Genomic DNA, 22,587 nt, shown 5'->3' with positions numbered 1-22,587 from the left:
ACTTGTCTGGGCTGATGTCACCAAGGGGCAGTGTTAGATGAGAAATAGGTGGACAAGGATAGATCGTTGGAGGACACCAGAGATAACAGTGTGGGAGCTGGAGGAGAAGCTATTGAGAGTCATTCTCTGGTCAGGATTGGACAGATGAGATTGGAACCAGGTGAGAACAGTCTCACCCAGCTGGACAACAGGGGCTCAAAGAGGGGGGTGTGGTCAACAGTGTCAAAGGTTGCAGACAGGTCGAGAAGGATAAGGAGGAAAAGATTACCTTTGGCACAGTCACATTGGCATTTATGACTAGGATAAGGGAAAAACTTGGGAAAATTCCAAATCCCTCAGGCAATGGAAACCAATCCAGGAGACAAAATGACCGTGTTACCTATAAAGGCTTAATAAACCTGTTGGACTTTAACCTGGTGTTGTTAAAACTCTTACTGTGTTTACCCTAGTCCAACGCCGGCATCTCCACATCATGACCTATAAAGGCACCAGCCTTATTTACAATGTAATCACTTGTCAGTCCAGCTCTCTCTTGAGGGCGACACAGATAGTCAGTGTCCACCAGAAAGACTGACAACATGTTCCAAGGGCACACTACTGTCTGGGAAAAGGTTGTGAAACATATTTAATATACACATAGTGATCACTACCTCAAAAATAAATATCACCTAATTAGCTTCTCTGCTTGAACAAACTGTTCATTATTCATTGTGACCAAGAGGGCAGAATGATTATATCATAGTGTAATTCATCAGTAACTGATAAAACCTTGCTGAGTAACTCTCTCCCAGCAGATTGCTTAGTGTAACAAGCCTGTGTTTCGACAGACCTGCAATGTCGCAGTGTTTATCCTAGGACCCTGGCAATTACTCGTATTCAGGCCAATCTGCACCTACCCTCCATCTTTTATCAGGGTTCTTCTTGAATGTACTGGCTGTTTTATGAAGATTCACTTCACAGATCTCTGGTAAATTGGTTTACAAAGTAGGATCCCAGGCAGTGGAAATCTGTGAGGTCATCATATTTCTGTTGACAATCCGATGCAGCACTAAGGTAGTGCGGCACTGTCAGAGGGGCCATTTTTCGGTTGAGATTTTAAACTGAAACTCATTCGGATCTGAGCCGAATGAACTGAGTGCCCACTGTGCACAGAAGGTCTCAAGGGCATTCTCCCCAATGTCCTGGACTAATACTTGTTGCTCAGCCCATTTAAATTGTTGCGGTTTGTGTAAACTTGCTCTGCTCCAATTGACTCCCATGTTTCCTACATTACAACAACAACCACACTGCAGAAGTATTTCATTGAGTGTAAAGTGCTGTGTTAATGAGCCTTCATCATAAGTGTTGCATCTAAATTGTTGATCGTCTCCCACACCTTTCCCCTCCCCCCAACCTCAGGCCTTTATAGTGATGGATCCATGACTTGCTCCCTAACTGGGTCCAGACCCTGTAGAAAGCAGGGGATCAGAGAGTGGGCTCAAACACTGCAGCCCCTGCCATTCTCTGGTCAGAGCTCCCACTTACTCCGTTATCACAGTGAAAGAACATTGGCAGAATCCCGGAGAAATGTCCGGAGTTTCCGCTGGAAATGAAAAATTTATCAGGGAAGTTTCACCCTAAAGTATCCAGTCTGGATCCGAGAAGGAATAAACGATTTTCTTAATGACTTCTGAAAACACGTGCAGTTGGTTTCTCGCATGGACTCGGAGGACCTTCAGTGTGTGATTCCCTCCCCCTGCTGCAGGTTTGAAATTGAAAGAATGACGATTGACTCCACAGACTGTAATGGAAGGGTAACTTCGGTAAGAGGGTAGGAGAGTGCACAGTTTCAGTCAGGCAGGAGTTGATTCAGAGATCATGGCCGGAATTTCACCAGCACCCCCAACCGGAATCGGGGCAGGTGAGGTGGGCAGAATTGAATTCTCCGTTGGCCTAGGACGGGATTTTACGAGCCTCGCCTGAGCGAGGTCGTGAAATCCTGGCCCATGAGTTCCTCGGCCTGAGAGTGGGAGCTGCTAACGGTGCAGAGAGGACACTGGGGCACCTGGGACCATGTGAAAAATGGCAGCAACAATCTAAATCCTTAACCAATGTAATTTAAGCATTGAGAGAGAAATGGAAGGAAAAAATCGGGTGAATTAAAGTGAGAACAGATTCAGAAAGAGAAAGAGAGGGAAAGAAATACATTATTGCAAACAAAAAACTCAAAGAAAATTTTAAAAATTGATTTAAATACAAACTCTAGCAACAATCTTCTAGCTGGAGGAATGAGACTTCTGTGTTTCAATCGCTTCTTTCCCAGGCCTGGGAATTTGAGTTCCACAGCAGACCATAAATCTCATCACAAAAAGGGTCTTTACAACATGAAATATCAGTTCTAAACATCTCAACTGGTTTAATTCATATTTATGACACAACTTGAGTGATTTCTTTAAGCTCATGGGGAGTTGAGGGTGAGCTGCTGTGTTTGTGAAGCTATACAGGTTGTCGGAGTAGAGTTCAGAGAGAAATCAGGAGGCCAAAAAGGGGACACGAGATTGCTTTGGCAGATAAGGCAAAGGAGAATCCAAATAGTTTCCACAAATACATAAAGGGCCAAAGAGTAACTAGGCAGAGAGTAGGGCCTCTTAAGGATCAACAAGGTCATCTATGTGCGGGTCCATAAGAGATGGGTGAGATCCTAAATGAATATTTCTCATCAGTATTTAGGGAACTTGGGGAAATAAATAGTGGTGTCTTGAGAAGTGTGCATATTACAGAGAAGGAGGTGCTGAAAGTCTTGAAGCGCATCAAGGCAGATAAATCCCCGGGACCTGATGAAGTCAGGACATTGTGGGAGGCCAGAGAGGAAATTGCGGGTCCCCTAGCAGAGATATTTGAATCATTGACAGCCACAGGTGAGGTGCCTGAAAGTTGGAGGGTGGCAAATGTTGTGCCTTTGTTTAAAAAGGGCTGCAGGGAAAAGTCTGGGAACTACAGGCCGGTGAGCCTCTAGTGGGTAAGTTGTTGGAAGGTATTTTGAGAGACAGGATCTACAGGCATTTAGAGAGGCAAGGACTGATTAGGGACAGTCAACATGGTTTTGTAAGTGGAAAACCATGTCTCACGAATTTGAGTGAGTTTTTTGAAGGAGTAAGCAAGAAGGTAGATGAAGGCAGCGCAGTCGATGTTGTCTACATGGACTTTAGCAAGGCCTTTGACAAGGTACCGTATGGTAGGTTGTTGCGTAAGGTTAAATCTCACGGGATCTAAGGTGAGGTAGCCAATTGGATACAAAATTGGCTTGATGACAGAAGACAGATAGTGGTTGTAGAGGGTTGTTTTTGAAACTGGAGGCCTGTGACCAGCGGTGTGCCTCAGGGATCAGTGTTGGTTCCACTGTTATTTGTCATTTATATTAATGATTTGGATGAGAATTTAGGAGGCATGGTTACTAAGTTTGCAGATGACAAAAGATTGGTGGCATAGTGGACAGTGAAGAAGGTTATCTAAGATTGCAATGGGATTTTGATCAACTGGGCCAGTGGGCTGATGAATGGCAGATGGAGTTTAATTTAGATAAATGTGAGGTGATGCATTTTTGTAGATCGAACAAGGGCAGGATTTACTCAGTTAATGGTAGGGTGTTGGGGAGAGTTATAGAACAAAGAGATCTAGGGGTACAGGTTCATAGCTCCTTGATGGATGGACAGGATGGTGAAGAAGGCTCCACAGATGGACAGGATGGTGAAGAAGGCATTCGACATGCCCAAGAGGTCTTGGGCTGATTTTGTAATTTTAATTCTTTCGTGCAGCACGGTGGCACAGTGGTTAGCACTGCTGCTTCACAGCGCCAGGGATCCAGGTTCGATTTCTGGCTTGGGTCACTGTCTGTGTGGAGTTTGCACATTCTCCCCATGTCTGCGTGGGTTTCTTCTGTGTGCTCCAGTTTCCTCCCACAGTGCAAAGATGTGCGGGTTAGGTGGATTGGCCATGCGAAATTGCTCCTTAGTGTCAGGGGGACTAGCTAGGGTAAATGCATGGGGTTATGGAGATAGGGCCTGGGTGGGATTGTGGTCGGCTCAATGAGCCGAATGCCCTCCTTCTGCACTGTCAGGATTCTATGATTCTCCACGATAATAGGGATGAGGAATAAAGGCTAACCGAGCCAGCAACCCCCGTATCCTGTGTATGAACGTAGAGGTTTATTTGAGCATGGAGTTAATTGGAATTCAGGCAAACGTGTCAATGTGGAATTTTGCTGAGTGGGATTGTGTGCTGTAGAACCCACTTGTTATTTAACCATCAAGTCTGACTCCACCACACCCACACACCACAGGAATCTGCTCGGAATTGTCAGATACTCTCAACGTTGTACATGAAATGAACATTCTTCATGTTGTTCTCCCTAGGCCACTTGTCCAGAAAACCTGCAGCTGGTGCTGGTACTGCGACCGACGGGATTCTTCCAACGTGCCATCTCTGACATTAGCTTCCGATTCAATCAGGATGACTTTATCCTGAAGCTGCCGGTAAGTCTTCCCTTTGCTTCCTGGTGGCACCTTTTCCATTGGTGTGTCAACCTCTGTGTCTCTCTCTGTTTCTGTTTCTCCACCCCTGTCTGTCTCTCGGGGGGCGATTTCACCATTTTTTTTCTAAGTGCTGGGCAGACCTGAAACTAGGACAATTTCAGATCTGTCTTTTAGGCATGTTTTCAGGCCCCCCCCCTCATACGCACTCTGCCTGCAAAAATATCAACAAGCCTGTTGCTCGCTGCAGAAGCCTGTGGGTGGGACATAATGCGCCCAAAAGCCTGCAGAGGGAGGTAATGCGCATGTGCAGGCCTCTGATGCTGCACATGCGCATTAGCAGTAGCTGGGGTTTGACAGACAGAGAGGGAGCTGTCAGGCCCCTGCTAGTGTAAGCTGCCTGATGCAGCTCCGCCCCACCTTGCAATCACAGGGACTCGCAGCCCGAGATATAGCCCCAGACGACCTCCCCCGCCCCCCAGACCGATCACGGACCCACTGCCCTCCCCCCACCAATCGCTGCAGAGTGGCGATGGGCCCCCTCCCCCCATTAGCCACTTCCCCCATTGCCCCAACTGGCCCCACCCCCACTGGTCCCACCCCCATTGGCCCCACCCCAGTGGCCCTGCCCCGGCACTGCCTGGTCAGCATTGCCCAGGTGCCAGGGTGGCACTGCCAGTCTGGCACTGCTCAAGGGGCACCCCCCCCACCCCCTTGGAGTCCCCAGGTGGCCTCAGTGGCGAGGGCAAGTGGACTGCTCCCCGTTCATGGGGAGGGTGTCTATTTCTCGCCGGAAAGAACCTGTCCCGCCGAGGTCAGAAAGGGGGGGCGGTTGCAGACGATTGAGTGCCAGGCTCACTGAGCAGATGTTAAACAGCATTGAAATAAATTTAGACACATTAACCTGCCTCTCGCCCATTTCCAGCGTGAGGCTGACTGCGCTGGAAATGCAGTGGTCATAAAATGGCAGCAGTCGCGAAAATCAGTGCTTTACACCCGACTTTACCACCGTGTCACGATGCGATAATAAAATCGCCCCCTTGGTCTCTCTTTCTCGGGCTGGAATCTTATCACCGTTCACACCGATGGGACTTTCCCATCCGGCTGCAGCGAACAGAGAATTGGCTGGTCACCAAGTTCTCCAACCTTGCTGCAGCGGGGGCTTGCTGTTAATGCCCTCTCTCTGTCTGTCTGTCTCTGTCTCTTTCTCTGATTCTCTGTCTGTCTGTCTCTCTCTGACTCTCTGACCGTCTGCCTCTCTCTGTCTGTCTCTCTGTCTCTCTCTCTCTCTCTCTCTGTCTGTCTCTCTCTGTCTCTCTCTGTCTATCTGTCCCTCGCTCTCTCTTTGTCTGTCTGTCTCTGTCTCCCTCTGTCTGTCTGCCTCTCTCTGTCTGTCTGTCTCTCTCTCTCTCTGTTTGTCTGTCTCTTTCTCTGTCTCTCTGTCTCTTTTGTTCTCTGCCTCTGTCTCTGTCTCTCTCTATCTCTCTGTCTCGTTCTCTCTCTCTGTCTGGCTCTCTCTCTGTCTGTCTCTCTCTCTGTCTCTCTCTCTCGCTCTCTGTCCCTGTCTCTCTCAGTCTGTCTCTCTGTCTCTGTCTCTCTCTCTCTGTCTCTCTCTCTCTCTCTCGCTCTCTGTCCCTCTGTCTCTCTGTCTCTCTCTCTCTCGCTCTCTCTCTCTGTCTCTCTCTGTCTCTCCTCCCCTGTCTCATCTCAATCTCAGTCCCATGTGGCTCAATTACTTGCTGCCTTTCTCTCTCTTGTGAATTTTTCATTCTTTCTATTTCACTCTCTGGCCGGGATTTTCTAGCCCTGCCCACTGTCAGATGTTGTGTTCACCCCAGTCCAACGCCGGCATCTCCACATCATGACTGTCAGATTATCCAGTCCTGCCGAAAGTCAATGGCCCGCTGCACCTCTCCCCAGTGTGGGTCCCACCATAACGGCGCTGGAAAATCCCAGCCTCTGTCCCTCTCACTCTCTCTCTGTATCTCTTGTGTTCTTACAGGGTGATCTAACAAACAAAATTCTAAATGCCGACAGAGCATAAAAATGGGAGAGAATTGCGACCATTGCACATTCCCCTCTCTTAATTTACAGCCATTCAGATAATTATCTGTCTTCCTATTAACCTCACATTTATCCACATTATACTGCATCTGCCATGCATTTTCGCACACACTCAGTCTGCCCAAATCATGCTGAAGCTTCTCTGCATCCTCCTCACAGCTCACTCTCACTTTGTATCATCTGCAAATTTGGAGATAATACAATCAGTTCCCTGATCTAAATCATTAGTATATATAGTGAATAGCTGGGGTCCCAGCGTGATCCCTGTGGTAGCCCACTAGTCACTGCCTGCCATTTGGAAAAAGATCTATTTATTCCTACTCTTAGTTTCCTGTCTGCCAACCAGTTTTCTATCCATCTCAATACACTACCCCAGCACTAAAGAAATGCACAGGTTACCTTTAGACCACCCATTCTATATCTCTTGCTGAAAGTGCAAGCTCCATTCTGAAAAGTGTGGGGTGGTTCCCTCTGCTTTTCCTACAGGTTGTGATGCTGAATTCAGTCACAGAATTGCTGAAGTATATTGATGAAACTCACCTGACTCACGAGTTTGGGGGCACCCTTGACTACTGTCACAACGAATGGATCCTATTCCGCACTGTAAGTATGACACATTGTGGGTGACATGTGATTACCGCAGTAACTCCAGCAAAACACTGCCATCAATCAGTATTTGATAGGGTACATGTAGAGAACTGGGGTCGACAAAATACAAGATAGTTAAGAACACATTCATCCAGAAAATGGTGAGAAAGTATATCTTGCTGCCGCAGGGAATTGTTGAAGTGAATAGTATATAGATCATAGATATAGTTAATGGAAAACCAGAGAGGTGGATGAGGGAGACAGGATAGAATCATAGAATGGTTACAGAACTCAAGGAGGCCATTCAGCCCATCATAACTTTGTTGGCTATTTGCAAAAGCAACCCAGTTGGTCTCACTCCCCCATCCTTTCCGTTTAGTTCTGCAATCTCTTTCTCTTCAGAAATTAAAGTATATGTCAATGGGATTAGAGGGTCAAAGGAGGTAGCATAAATCCCAGCATCGACAAATTGGGCCGAATGGCCTGTTTCTTTGCTGTGAAATTCTGTTTAGTCCTGTGGGACATTTGCAAGTCTTGGTCCAATTTAACTGCTTGAAATGAGTTCAGGCGATTCAGACACCTATGTTTCTGGTGTTTGATTTAAGGAGAGTAAGTTGTGATTGATGGTTTCCGTGGTGACTGCTGAAAATCATGACTCTTAGTCCCTTAAATTATTAAACGTTTCTGTGCGCAGTCATCAAGATTTGTTCCTGACGGTATTTGTGTGACAAAACATTCTCTTTGGCTCTCTCTATGTCTCTATCATTAAACAGTGGTCCAATTGACTTCGACCTAATGAGTTAAAATGAAGGAATGTCAACTGATTGGGTTTGTACGTGACAATAGTTTTAAGTCAATAATCAGGAAACGACGAGGCGGGGTGCGGGGAACAATATAATTTAACTGGTCTGAGGATGTAAATGCTTTGATGTCACCTACACTCACGTTCAGGCTGACAAGGTCAATGTTTTGAAGTTCTGCTCCCAGTTTAAAGCCTCACCCACTGGAATTAAATTCCCGGAATTTGTGTGCGCTCCCAACTAGTGACTGGGAATGCGACCTTGGGAAATAAATATTTGTGCATTGTAGTTTGATGTTGGGCATCCTTGGCTAGAATTTGTCGCTTCCTTTTTCCTCCAAAACAATGATTGTAAATTTCTAAGACTTTGGAGATTCGACAATATAAATTGTATTCTGTATGAATCGACCTCAGCCCTGCCAAGACCGACAGATGTGAATAAATGCAAAGTCTGGTTGACCCATATTTTACCAGAGTGTTCGACTTTAGAAGCACGGAACAATGGTGCATAATTAATCACAGAAAGCTGTAATGAGCCAACGATTTCCACTATTCTAGTCTCAGAAACAAACCACAGCAAGATTTCTGTCGTCTTATCTGTTTTATTACAAGGTTTTATGAGGGAAAGTCAGCGGTTCTTAGAATCATAGAATCCCTACAGTGCAGTAGGAGGCCATTCGGCCCATCAAGTCTGCACCAACAACAATCCCACCTGGGCCCTATCCCCGTAACCCCACATATTAACCCCACTAATCCCTCTAACCTATGCATCCCGGGACACTAAGAGGCAATTTACCATGGCCAATCAACCTAACCCTCACACCTTTGGACTGTGGGAGGAAGCTGGAGCACCAGAAGGAAACCCACGCAGACACGGGGAGAATGTGCAAACTCCACACTGACAGCGACCCAACCGGGAATCAAACCCAGATCTCTGGAGCTGTGAGGCAGCAGTGCTAACTACTGTGCCACCGTGCCACCAAGGGGGCACAAGTTCAAGATAAGTGGGGAAAGGTTCAGTGGAGATGTGCGGGGGAAGACACAGAGGGTGGTGGGGTCCTGGAATGCATTGCCAAGTGAGGTGGTTGAGGCAGTTATGTTAGCCACATTTAAGACTTATCTTGAAACGCATATGAACAAACAGGGAATAGAGGGAAATAAGCGGTTGGTATAGATAGGTAAACGTGATCGGTGCAGGCTTGGAGGGCTGAAGGGCCTGTTCCTGTGCAGTTCTGTTCTTTGTTCTTTGTTTTTGATGACCATGAAACCATTGTTGATTGTTGTAAAAACCCACCTGGTTCACTCATGTCCTTTAGGAAAGGAAATCTGCCGTCCTTACCTGGTCTGGCCTACATGTGACTCCAGAGCCACAGCAATGTGGTTGACTCTTCTTGGTGTTTTCTTCAATGTTCACAGGTGCAGGTTGGGGGTGACACGGTGGCACAGTGGTTAGCACTGCTGCCTCACAGCGCCAAGGACCCAGGTTTGATTCCCGGCTTGGGTCACTGTGTGTGTGGAGTCTGTGCGTTCTCCCCGTGTCTCTGTGGGTTTTCTCCGGGTGCTCTGGTTTCCTCTCACAGTCTGAAAGATGTGCTGGTTAGATGGATTGGCCGTGGTAAATTCCCCCTCAGTGTACCTGAACAGGTGCTGGAGTGTGGCGACGAGGGGATTTTCACAGTAACTTCACTGCAGTGTTAATGTAAGCCTACTTGTGACACGAATAAATAAATAAACTTTAAACAATGTTCATTAACAATGAAACGCGATGTGAAATTCAGCTTCTAAACCAGTGGTGGTCAACTTGCCGCCTCTCCAGCTCATCACTGAAAAGACCAAAGTTATTGTCTTCAGCAGTGAGCACATGCTCTGTACTCTGTCCGTCTCCATCGAGCTGCCCACTGCCTCGGGCTGAACCAGATCATTCTCCCCTCCTCCAGCCCATAACCTCTGCCCTTAGTCTCCCATCAGCACAGCCCTGGCAAACCAAGAAGATCAATTCCTCAATCTTACAATTCTCATTCTCACCCTTCATGTTCTTACTCTGTGACCCTCCCCTGCTCCAATCCTCTGACCCTGACCCCTCACACATTCCCTCCCCCTTTGCCTCAGCACTGACAGGCAGGTCTGAGCTGCCTGAGCCCCACCTCCTTGCCTCATAATGATTCTGTAATTGCAATCACTGTTTGAATAAATTGAAGGCTTTGGTGAAACCTATTTGGTGTCATTTCTTTTTCTCATCCATGGCTGCTTTCTCTCCCTGCTTCAGAAGCCAGACCCAGTTTACAGCAAGTGCTACATCTCTGAACAACTGATAAGATCTTTAATCGTGTCTCCCTCCTCCCTGTCTTCCCGCTTCAACCAGCATCAAATATGGAAGATCTCAGCTTCGCTCTAAGAGATTTCAATTTTCACTGGAAACCTGTGTCCTGGGCGGCACGGTGGCACAGTGGTTAACACTGTTGCCTCACAGCGCCAGGGACCTGGGTTCAATTCCCAGCTTGGGTCACTGTCTGTGTGGAGTCTGCACGTTCTCCCCGTGTCTGCATGGATTTCCTCCGGGTGCTCCGGTTTCCTCCCACAGTCAGAAAGACGTGCTGATTAGGTGCATTGGCTATGCTAAATTCTCCCTCAGTGTACCCGAACAGGCGCCGGAGGGTGGCGACTAGGGGATTTTCACAGTAACTTCATTGCAATAAGCCTACTTGTGACACTAATAAATACATTTTACAAAAAGAACTTTAAACTTAACCCTCATTCATGTGTTGGCGTTCTTGTGTTCAGGCCATTGAGAGCTTTGCTGTAATGGTGAAGGAGATTGCCCAGATGCTGCAGGCATTTGGAACAGATCTAGCGGAGGCTGAACTGCCCGATGATTTACATTCTGTAGAGGATCTACTTATTGCAAGAACGGAAAAGTACAATCAGTTGAAGGTAAGCTCAGTGTGAACACTACAATGTTTACTATTAAAAGTACAGTTTTCATTCGTTGTAGGATTGTAGGGAGGTTTGATCAGTACACAAGGAAGAAAGGATTGGAGGTAGTCCAGAGGAGGTTTACTGGATTCCTATCTGGAATAATCATAGAAATCATAGAAACCCTACAGTGCTGGCAGAGGCCATTCGGCCCATCGAGTCTGCACCGACCACAATCCCACCCAGGCCCTACCCCCATATCCCTATATATTTTTACCCGCTAATCCCTCTAACCTACACATCTCAGGACTCTAAGATGTTTTTAGCATGGCCAATCAACGAAACCCGCACATCTTTGGACTATGGGAGGAAACCGGAGCACCCGGAGGAAACCCACGCAGACACGAGGAGAACGTGCAAACTCCACACAGACAGTGACCCAAGCCGGGAATCGAACCCAGGTCCCTGGAGCTGTGAAGCAGCGGTGCTAACCACTGTGTTACCGTGCCGCCCTAACCACTGTGTTACCGTGCCGCCCTCAATGTCTAATGAGGAAAGGTTGGACAGACTGGGCTTGCTCCCACTGGAGTTTAGAAACGTGAGGGGTGACTTGATTGAAGGAAAATAGATCCTGAACAGACTTGACAAGGTGGATGAGGAGGCGATGGCCTAGTGGTATTATCGCTAGACTATTAATCCCAAAACTCAGCTAATGTTCTGGGGGCCCAGGTTTGAATCCTGCCACTGCAGATGGTGGAATTTGAATTCAATAAAAAATATCTGGAATTCAGAATCTGCTGATAACCATGAAACCATTGTCGATTGTCAGAAAAACCCATCTGATTCACTAATGTCTCCTTTAGGGATGGAATTTGTCATCCTTAACTGGTCTGGCCTACATGTGACTCCAGAGCCACAGCAATGTGGTTGACTTTCAACTGCCCTCAGGCAACTAGGGATGGGCAATAAATGTTGGCCAACCAGCGATGCCCCAAGTCCCACAAAATGAATAAAACAATGTGGAAATTATGTTTCCTCTCGTGGGTCTGTCCGGAAGCAGGGGCTATTGTTTTAAAATTAGGGGTCACCCTTTTAGGACAGAGACAAGGAGAATTGGTGCCACTTTGGAACTTTCTGCCGTAGAAGGCAGTAGAGGCTGGGTCATTGAATATTTTTAAGGTGCAGGCAGGTAGATAGATTCTTGTGAGACAAGAGAATCAAAGGTTATCAGGGGTAGATGAGAATGTGGAATCTGAAACAATCAGATCAGCCATGGTCTTATTAAACAGCAGAGCACACTTGAGGGGCCGAATAGCCTACTTCTGCTCCTATTCCGTATGTTCATATGAAGCAGAGCAGGGGGGGTCTTCCTGTCCTTCTAGTCAATACTTCTGATGTAAAAACAAATGATCTGCATTTATCAGGTCACTGTTTGTGGCAGTTTCGTGTACCCAAATTGGCTGCCAGGCTTTCTTACATTTCCAAGATAAGTCATTGTGTGGAGAATGCTTTGGGTCATTCTGAGGTCATGAATGACCCCAGAAAAATGCCTGTTATTTCTTTAAGGTACCTGGTCATGATGCACCTTTAAATCTTACATCTTAAACCTACCTCATTGGCCAAGCTTTATGGTCATCTGTCTTTCTCGCTGGATGGTTCAGTGTTAATTTTATTTTGATAATTACTCCTGTGAAGCACTCTTGGGACCTGTGGTCGCGTTAAAGGCACAATTTAAGTGCAGATAGTTACTGATGATTTGTTTAGGTGGTTTGAAACTTCTGCCCAGACCACTTGTTGAGTCAGCTGCTGTTTGTTGTCTTGTACAGAATGACGTCCAAAGGGTGATTAAAGAAGGTGACCTGCTTCTGACCAACCTCATGGAGCCTGACAGTAACGCACAGAGTACAATGGAGAAGGATGGAGATCGAGCGACTGTGAAAAGGTGTGTGTGTTAAAGGAACCATTGGTTTGATATCACTCACTCTCTGGGAATTCATTAAGGAACGCGCGTAACCAGTTTTCGGGTTTTCAGGATTCATAGGAACAGGAGGAAGCCATTCAGCCCCTCAAGCCCCCCAAGAACAAACAACAGTACAGCACAGGAACAGGCCCTTCGGGCCTCCAAGCCTGCGCCGATCACGATGCCTGCCTAAACTGAAACCGTAAGCACTTGCAGAGTCTGTGTCCTTCCATTCCAATCCTATTCATGTATTCGTCTAGATACCTCTTAAATTCCGCAATCGTACCTGCTCCCACCACCTCCCCGGGCAACACGTTCCAGATATTCACCACCCTCTGTGTAAAAAGTTTGCCTCGCACATCTCCTCTAAACGTTTCCCCACGCGCCTTAAACCTTTGTCTCCTAGTACTTGATAACAGCTGAAACTTATCCTAACTCATGGCTCCAACTCCTTTAATGCCCTTATTTCGCAAAAATCGATTACCCTGAGAATTAAAATGACGAATTGGCATTTTTTCCACACTTTGCATATGTTTTGTGATTTGTCTCCTCCGAGGCCTGCCTCTGATTTTAAGTTTGTGACCCTTTGACCCAGACTCCACCAGCAGGAAAATGTTTCCTTCCAGCTGCCCTATCAATTCCTGTAAAGCCCAAATACCTTCATTAGATAACCCCTCCACCATCTAGAATCCAGTCAAACATTTTCTTCATCATCCCCAGGTGTGATTGAAACATGAGAATGTCTTATATTTGATTGACACTTCATGAAATAAGAAAATCCCCCCTTCCCCCAATCAAACACAATGTTTTGCTCCTCTCAGTTGGAGATTCATTCATGTTAAATTGGTTTCTGCATGGCAACTTGCCGACCAATCAACGCTCTTTTCTCCTGTAGTATAACTTATTGTGATTGTTTGAAATTTGATATTCTTGTGTTTGTCCTGATGCGTACGAGACAAAGATTTTGCAGCATGTCTCTTTTCAGCAAGATTCGAGAAAGGATTTGAAAGATATGTTAATGGTGAAGTAAGGAAGCTCTTTGCAACACATTACTAGCATTGATTGGATAAGTTGAATAGCCTGTTTCTGTGCTGTAAAAAATCTGTGTAACTGGGACTGAGTGACGTGAGGTAGATTTATTGTCTTATAGCGCTTCTATTTCTGATCCCAGACTCCTTGCCCAGTTGCACGAGATGGAAACGGCTTTTGACGGCTTTTGGGAAAAGCATCTGCTGAAACTTGAACAGTGTCTCCAGCTCTGGAGATTTGAACAAGCTTTCGATGAGGTAATTGCCTGATCCTATCAGTCTTTCAACAGAGTTGACCCATATGTGAAATTCATCAATACATTTCCACCAAATTCCTCAGGCTAATTCCTCTGTTAAGAAGTTTGCTGTGACTCAGTGGGTACGGTACCTTGCTCTTCTCTTAGTCAGAAGGTTGTGAGGTCAATTACCACCCACAAGATGTCATAGAGTCATAGAGGTTTACAGCAAGGAAACAGATCTCAGTTGGTTGTATATTACCCCACAAAGGATCCCATATGTTGTAGAGCTCAGTCCCTGCTATCCTGTGGAGGAAGGTGTGTATCATGGGGCCACGTGCTCAAGGTTTTATCCTGAGATGCCACACCCTTCCTGCCATCCTTTCATATTGGTACAAGAGGAGACGACAACTACAACAAATACAATGATTGATAATTGGAACTATTTGTATGAATATTTGCTGGTCTTTTCTGTACATTTATTGGAATAATGACTACTCCGTGCTGTGCTAGATTGTTGGGATTTTGTTGCGTCTTGCTGTGAATGTAAATGGAAAATTCTTCATAAAATCATATTTTAAAAGAAAGAATCTGCAGGGACTGGATGGTCATCAGTCAAAAAAACAGGCAGGTTGCACAGGAGATCCCTGAATGCAAATCACTCCCCAACCACAAATCAGTTCTTATTGGCTGGTGGAACAGGCTCGAGAGGCCAAATGGCCTTTTCCTGCTCCTTATGTTCTAAAGACCACACTGTGGTCTTGACTCCCCCTGGGCAGCACCAAGGAATTCTGACCGGAATTCTCCCATCCCGCCTGCCACTGGAATTTTAGCAGGCGGGTTGCGGACAATGTGAAACCCCATTGACATTCGGGCGGGAATTCTCGGCTTTTAGTCCAGCACGGCTGGAGAATTCCGCCCTGTAAGTGTAACATTAACATCGTGGAAGAACCCCTGTTAACCTTCTCAGGGTAATTTTTCCCCTTATTTGTACATGAGATTGCTTCTCTCTGTTTGCTGTTCCTCCCAGGAGATTACCCAGAAGTGGGGGGAGCTAAGATGTGTCTGGCCATGAGGCACCAGGAGTGTGGGGATGGCCTGTTAGGCTAGATTTTCTCTTCCTGTCTCACATTGTTTGTAGAATCATAGAAATTTTTACATCACGGATAGAGGCCACTGTCCATTGTGTCTGTGCCGGCCACAAATCGAGCCACCCCAGCCTAATTCCACTTTACAGCGGTTGATCCATGGCCCTGCAGGTTATGGGATTTGAGGTGTATATCCAGACACCTTTGAAATGAGTTGAGAGTCTGTGCCTCTCCTATCCCTTTAGGTTGTGAGTTCCAGACCCCTCAAACCCCTGGTGAAAATTCATTCCTCAACCTTCTATCAATCACTTTAATTCTATGCCAATTAGTTCACTAACCTCTCTGCTAAAGTAAACAGGCCCTTCCCATCCATTCTATCCAGGCCCCTCACAATTTTGTACATCTTAATCTAATCCCCCGTCAGCCTCCTCTGTTCCAAGGAGAACAACCCCAGCCAATCCAATCTTTCCTCAGATTGGCAATTTTCCAGTCCTGGTGGCAACATCCTTGTAAATTTCCTCTGGACCCTCTCTAATGCAATTATGTCCTTTCTGTAATGAGGTGATTAGAACTGTACTCAAGCTGTGGCCTATCTGATATTTTCATATGGTTCAGCATAACTTACCTGTCTTATATTCTATGCCTCAGCTAATAAATGAAAGGATTCCCTGTGCTGCCTTAATTGCCTTATCGAATGGTCTTGCTATGTTCAGGGTCTGTGGATATTCACTCCAAGGTCCCTCACTTTCTCGACGCCTCTCAGTGCCCTCCCATTTGTAATCCTTTTCCTTGTTTGACCTCCGCAAGTGCATCATCCCACACTTCTCTGGGTTAATTCCATTTGCCACTTTCCTGCCCACCTGATCTGTCCATTGATTTCTTTTTTGCAATGCACATCTACCCTCCTCACTATCAAACATGTGGCCAATTTTTGCGTCATCTACATCCAAATCATTAATATAGACGACAAAAAGAGATCGAGTGCTGAGCCCTGGCGAACCCCATTGGAAACAACTTTCCAGTCTCAAAAACATTAGTTTCCTGCCATTGAGCCAGTGTAGCACGTTGGTAAAACAGCCCTAATGCCATAAAGTAGCATATCCTCTAACTTTTTTTATTTATTACTCGCAAGTAAGGCCTACATTAACACTGCAATGAAGTTACTGTGAAATTCCCCTAGTTGCCACACTCCGGCGCCTATTCGGGTCAATGCACCTAACCAACAAGTCTTTCAGACTGTGCGAGGAAACCCACGCAGACACAGGGAGAACGTGCAAACTCCACACAGACAGTGACCCAAGCCGGGAATCAAACCTGGGTCCCCGGCGCTGTGAGGCAGCAGTGCTAACCACCGTGCCGCCCAGAACTCACCATGATTCAAGATGATATATATGAATGGGAAATATTTAACTATTTAAAAATAGGGAAGAATTCTCTAGTTCTTGTGTGTAACAGTTTTCACCGGTGGCCTTGCTTTTTGAGTGTGCTCCGTTTTAATTTGCTTCTACAGATAAAGGCAGCCTTGGATTATTTATCAGCTGAGGCAGGATACATGCCAGAAACTGGTGACAGTGTAACTCACACTGAACAATCTCTTCGAGAATTGAGTCACTTTGACGAACAATCTCAGGTAAGGTGATATCATCATACAGAGCCTAACTCTATAAATATTAATGAATAGAAATGAATGAAATTTCTTATAGTGTACAACACAGAGACACACCATTCAGCCCAGCCAGCCTATCCCACACAAACCTCCTCCCACCCAAACCTATTATTTAAATAGAGAGAGATTGCAGAATGTCGCGGTACAGAGGGATCTGGGTGTTCCGGTACTTGAATCACAAAACATTAGCATGTATGTCCAGCAAGTGATTAGGGAGGCAAATGGAATGTTGGCGTTTATTGCAAGGGGAATGAATTATAAAAGCAGGAAAGTTCTGCTGTAATTGTCTAGTGCGTTGGTGAGACTACATCTGGAGCACAGTGTAGAGATTTGATCTCCTGACTTGAGAAAGGATATATTAGCATTGGAAGCAATTCAGAGAAGGTTCATACCACTCATTTCCTGGGACAAAGGGGTTATCTTCGGAAAAGTTGGACAATTGGTCTTTATCGGAGTTTAAAAGAATGAGAGACAGCCATCTGAAAATCTGAATTTAGTACATTGATTGCATTCCCCCTAACCATTCAGTTGGTTGTCTCTTCATATAAGATCTCCCTGTGATCTGAATTAGGTTGTGCAGGTGAGTTGTCTACTTTTCTTTGATGTATTGATCAGTTATGGACAGTGATCTTTTACACCTGTTCACCAAATTGGTTAGTAAAACAGGACCCTACTCACTTTAATAATCTCAATTCCAATAGATCTGGCTAATATCATCTGCTTTGTTCTGCTAGAATTGGGGTGATGGAAGTGATTCAGCAATAACCTCCGAAAGAGAAGTGGATAAATACTCAAAGGGGAAAAGATTTGCAATGCTATAGGGAAAGAGTAGGGGGAGTGGAGCTGAGTGGATAACTCTTTTAAAGAGTCAGTGTAGGTGCAGGAGGTGAATTGGCTCCTCCTATTGCTGTATCACTCTGCGGTCATTCAGAATCGAACAATATTCTAACACCAGGGGAAAGACTACATCTCGAATACTGTGTGCAGTTTTGGTCTCCTTACTTAAGGAAGGATGTAAATGTGTTGGAGGCAGATCCGAGGAGGTTTACTGGATTGATACCTGGAATGTGCGGGTTGTCTTATGAGGAAAGGTTGGACAAGCTGGGCTTGTTCCCACTGGAGTTTAGAGGAGTGAGGAGTGACTTCATTGAAGTACACAAGATCCTGAATGTTAACAAGGTGGATGTTGAAAGGATTTTCCTCTTGTGGGTGAGACCAGAACTAGGGGGCACTGTTTTAAAATTCGGGGTCACCCTTTTAGGATGGAAATGAGGAAAAATATTTTCTCTCCAAGGATTGTGTGACTTTGGAACTCTCTGCCTCAGAAGGCGGTGGAGACGGGGTCACTGAATATTTCAAGGTGGAGGTTGATAGATTCTTCCGAGGCAAGGGGGTCAAAGGTTATTGGGGGTAGATGGGAATGTGGAACTCAACATAAACAGATCAGCCATGATCTTATCAAATGGCAGAGCAGGCTCGAGGGGCCAAATGGCCTACATCTGCCCCTATTTGTATGTTCATATGCTGTCGATGCTTTCAGATACAAAGTGAATGGAGTGTGTTATTCACAGGAAGTAATTGGGAATGCCCAGGTGCTGGTCTCACAAGGTAACCAGTTGATATCCAATCACCATTACGCAGAGGATTTAATCCGGGAGAAATGCAAGGATCTCCGCCACTTCTGTGAAGACTTACTCGACGAAATGAGGAGCAAATACATCACCCTGAACAAATCACTGGAACTGCACACCCAACTGCAGCAGGTAAGCTATCTCAGAGCTTAATTTATTATCACATTTTAGCTTGTTTGCACAAACATTAAAATCTATTGAGTGCCTGCAAGTTTACATGTTTGGACTAAGTAGGTGTCATAGAGTCATAGAGATTACAGCAGGAAAACAGGCCCTTCGGCCCAACTTGTCCATACGTCCCTTTTATTTTAACCACAAAGCTAATCCCAATTACCTGCTTTTGGCCCATATCCCTCTATACCCATCTTACCCATGTAACTGTCTAAATGCTTTTTAAAAGACAAAATTGTACCCGCCTCTACTACTGCCTCTGGCAGCTCGTTCCAGACACTCACCACCCTCTGAGTGAAAAAACTGCCCCTCTGGACCCTTTTGTATTTCTCCCCTCTCACCTTCAACCTATGTCCTCTAGTTTTAGACTCCCCTAACTTTGGGAAAAGATGTTGACTATCTACCTTATCTATGCCCTTCATTATTTTATAGATCTCTATAAAATCATCCCTAAGTCTCCGACGCTCCAGGGAAAAAAGTCCCAGTCTTTCCAGCCTCTCCTTATAACTTTAAACCATCAAGTCCCAGTAGCATCCTAGTAAATCTTTTCCACACTCTTTCTAGTTTAATAATATCTGTTCTATAATAGGGTGGCCAGAACTGTACATAGAGACCTGGGTCTCTGGGTTCAGACTTCAGCTTCACCCTGTATCTGCAATAGGACATAGAGGTACAGGAACAGGATAGGCAATTGGCACTGTCCTTTAGGGAAGGAAATCTGCTGTTCTTACCTGGTCTGACCTACATGTGACTCCAGAGCCACAGGAATGTGACTGACTGAGGTACCGTCTGAAATGGCCTGGCCTGCCACTCAGTTGTTTCAAACCCTAAACCGTCTCAAAGGAATGGAACTGGACAGACCACCTGATATTGAACTCTGCAACGGGAATTAAAATGGCAAACCCAGCCCTCTCGCCCCGGCAAAGTCCTGCTATCAACATCTGCAGCTTCTGCGAGCATTGGGAGAGCTGTCTCACAGGCTAGTCAAGCAACATCCTGACAAAGTCATTCTCACAGAATGATACTTTACACGTAATATCCAAGGCACCACCATCACATCATTGGGTATGTCCTGTTTTACTGGCGGGACAGACCCAGCCAGAGGTGGTGGCGGTACAGTGGTGTACAGTTGGGAGCGAGTTGCCGTGGCACCAATGCCGGACTCCATGAAGCCTCATAGCACCAGGTCAAACATGGGCAAGGAAATCTGCTGCTGATTACCATATAACATCCCCCACCCCCCCTCAGCTGGTGAATCAGTCCTCCTCCATGTTGAACACCACTTGGAGGAAGCACAAAGGGTGACAAGGGCACAGAATGTACCCTGGGCAGTGTATGTCAATGTCCATTGCCAAGAGTGGCTCAGTAGCCACTGAGTGAGCTGGCTGCATCCTAGTTGCTAGACTGGGTCTACGGCAGGTGGTGAAGGAATCAACAATAGAGAAAAACATACTTGACCTCATCCTTACCAACCTGCCAGCCACAGATGCATCTGTCCATGACAGTATTCATAGAATCCCTACAGTACAGAAGGAGACCATTCGGCCCATCGAGTCCGCACTGATAACAATCCCACCCTATCCCCATAATCCCAAATATTTACCCTGCTAATCCACCCGATACTAGGGTCAATTTAGCGTGGCCAATCAACCTAACCTGCACATCTTTGGACTGTGGGAGGAAACCGGAGCACCCGGAGGAAACCAACGCAAACACGGGGAGAACGTGCAAACTCCACACAGACAGTGACCCAAGCCGGGAATCGAACCTGGGACCCTGGCGCTGTGAGGCAACAGTGCTAACCACTGTGCCACCGTGCCGCCCATTTGGTATTGGTAAGGGACCTCTCCACAGTCCTTGTGGAGACAAAGTCCTGTCTTCATATTGAGGATGCCCTCTATCATAGAAACCCTACAGTGCAAAAGGAGGCCATTCGGCCCGTCGAATCTGCACTAACTCTTGGACAGAGCATCTCACCCAGGCCCACCCCTGTCCCATCTCCGTAACCCCCCCCCCCACTAATCCCCCTAACCTGCACATCTTTGCAGTGTGGGAGGAAATCGGAGCAAACCCCGCAGACACGAGGAGAATGTGCAAACTCCACGCAGACGGTGACCCAAGGCTGGAATTGAACCCAGGTCCCTGGCGCTGTGAGGCAGCTGTGCTAATCACTGTGCCACCATGCCGTCCATGTTGGATGGTACTAACCCGGGGTAAATATAGATTTCGAACAGATCTAACAACTAAAAATTGGGCAACGATGAGATGCTGTGAGCCATCAGCAACAGAACCACAATCTGTAACCTCATGGCCCGGCATATCCACCACTCTACCATTAACACCAAGCCAGCAAATTAACCCTGGTTCAATGAAGAGGGCATGCCAGGAGCAACACTAAAACTGAGCTGTCAATCTAGTGAAGCTACAACACAGGAATATATGTGCCAAACAGCATAAGCAGCAAGTATGACTTCACTTAACTCTTTACTAACAGTCACTGTGCCAACAAATATGCCCTGAGGAATTCGAACAAGTGTTTGTTGTGGTTACAGAGGTGGGGTGAGATCAATTCCAAGAATTATCTTGCAAAATTCTTCTTGATATCGTTCCTTTCAATAATTCAAATTTTTAAAACATTTTTTTCTTGGGATGTGGGTGCCTCTGGCCATCACTAGCTGTCCTTGAGAAGGTGTTGCTTTGTCCTGGATTGTGTCCAACAGGGGCAGCACGGTGGCACAGTGGTGAGCACTGCTGCTTCACAGTGCCAAGGACCCAGGTTCGATTCCCGGCTTGGGTCACTCCACACTGTCTGTGTGGAGTTTCCACGTTCTCCCCATGTCTGCGTGGGTTTCCTCCACATCCAAAGATGTGCTGGTTAGGTGCATTGACCCGAACAGGCGCCGGAGTGTGGCGACTTTGGAATTTCACAGTAACTTCATTGCAGTGTTAGTGTAAGCCTTACTTGTGACTAATAAATAAACTTTAACTTTAATAGACAGAGCTAAGCGATCCCACAACCAGTGGATCAGATCTAAGCTCTGCAGTCCTGCCACATCGAGCCGTGAATGGTGGTAGACAATTGAACAACTCACTGGAGGAGGCTCCACAAATATCCCCATCCTCAATGATGGAAGAGCCCAGAACATCAGTGCAAAAGATAAGGCTGAAGCATTTGCAACAATCTTCAGCCAGAAGTGCCGAGTCAATGATCCATCTCAGCCTCCTTCGGAGGTTCCCCAGCATCACAGATATCAGTTTCCAGCCAATTCGATTCACTCCACGTGATACCAAGAAATGGCTGAAGGCACTAGATGCTACAAAAGCAATGGGTCCTGAGAACATTCCGGCAATAATACTGAAGACTTATGCTTCAGGAAATGCTGTGCCCCCTAGCCAAGCTCTTCCGGTACAACTACAACACTGCCATCTACCCTATAATGTGGAAAATTGCCCACATATGTCCTGTACACAAGAAACAGGATAAATCCAACCCGGCCAATTACTACCCAATCAGTCTACTCTCGATAAGCAGTAAAGTGATGGAAAGGATCATCAACAGTGCAATCAACCTGCTCAGCAATAACCTGCTCAGTGACGCCCAGTTTGGGTTCCACCAGGGTCTCTCAGCTCCTGACCTCATTACAGCCTTGGTTCAAACATGGACAAAAGAGCTGACTGAGTAGCCCGAGCAAAATTGAAGTCAATGGGAATTGGGGGAAATCTCTCCGTTGCTTGGAGTCATACCTGGCGCAGAGGAAGATGGTTGTGGTTGTTGGAGGTCAATCATCTCAATCCTGGGACATCAATGCAGGAGTTCCTAGGGCCCAACCAACTTCACCTGTTTCACCAACGAGCTTTTCTCCATCAACATTTGCGATTCCTCAGATGCTGAAGCAGTTCATATCCAAATGCAGCCAGATCTAGACAATATCCAG

The 22,587-nt window shown here is 46.2% G+C and overlaps 1 protein-coding gene across 1 annotated transcript in view; it reads left to right on the top strand.

Annotated features, from left to right (window-relative positions):
- The window catches only part of mcf2a (MCF.2 cell line derived transforming sequence a), a 190,478-nt gene that overhangs the window by 79,344 nt on the left and 88,547 nt on the right, over positions 1-22,587 (top strand). The window contains exons 5-11 of the mRNA XM_078211752.1: positions 4,392-4,511; positions 7,059-7,175; positions 10,741-10,890; positions 12,699-12,814; positions 14,004-14,118; positions 16,695-16,814; positions 18,422-18,613. Of these exons, the coding sequence (XP_078067878.1) occupies positions 4,392-4,511; positions 7,059-7,175; positions 10,741-10,890; positions 12,699-12,814; positions 14,004-14,118; positions 16,695-16,814; positions 18,422-18,613 (930 nt within the window). The remainder of the gene's footprint in view (positions 1-4,391; positions 4,512-7,058; positions 7,176-10,740; positions 10,891-12,698; positions 12,815-14,003; positions 14,119-16,694; positions 16,815-18,421; positions 18,614-22,587) is intronic.

The sequence above is a fragment of the Mustelus asterias genome, chromosome 4 (genome assembly GCF_964213995.1).
Source record: "Mustelus asterias chromosome 4, sMusAst1.hap1.1, whole genome shotgun sequence".
Classification (NCBI taxonomy): domain Eukaryota; kingdom Metazoa; phylum Chordata; class Chondrichthyes; order Carcharhiniformes; family Triakidae; genus Mustelus; species Mustelus asterias.
This window is presented reverse-complemented; position numbering and strand designations above follow the sequence as displayed.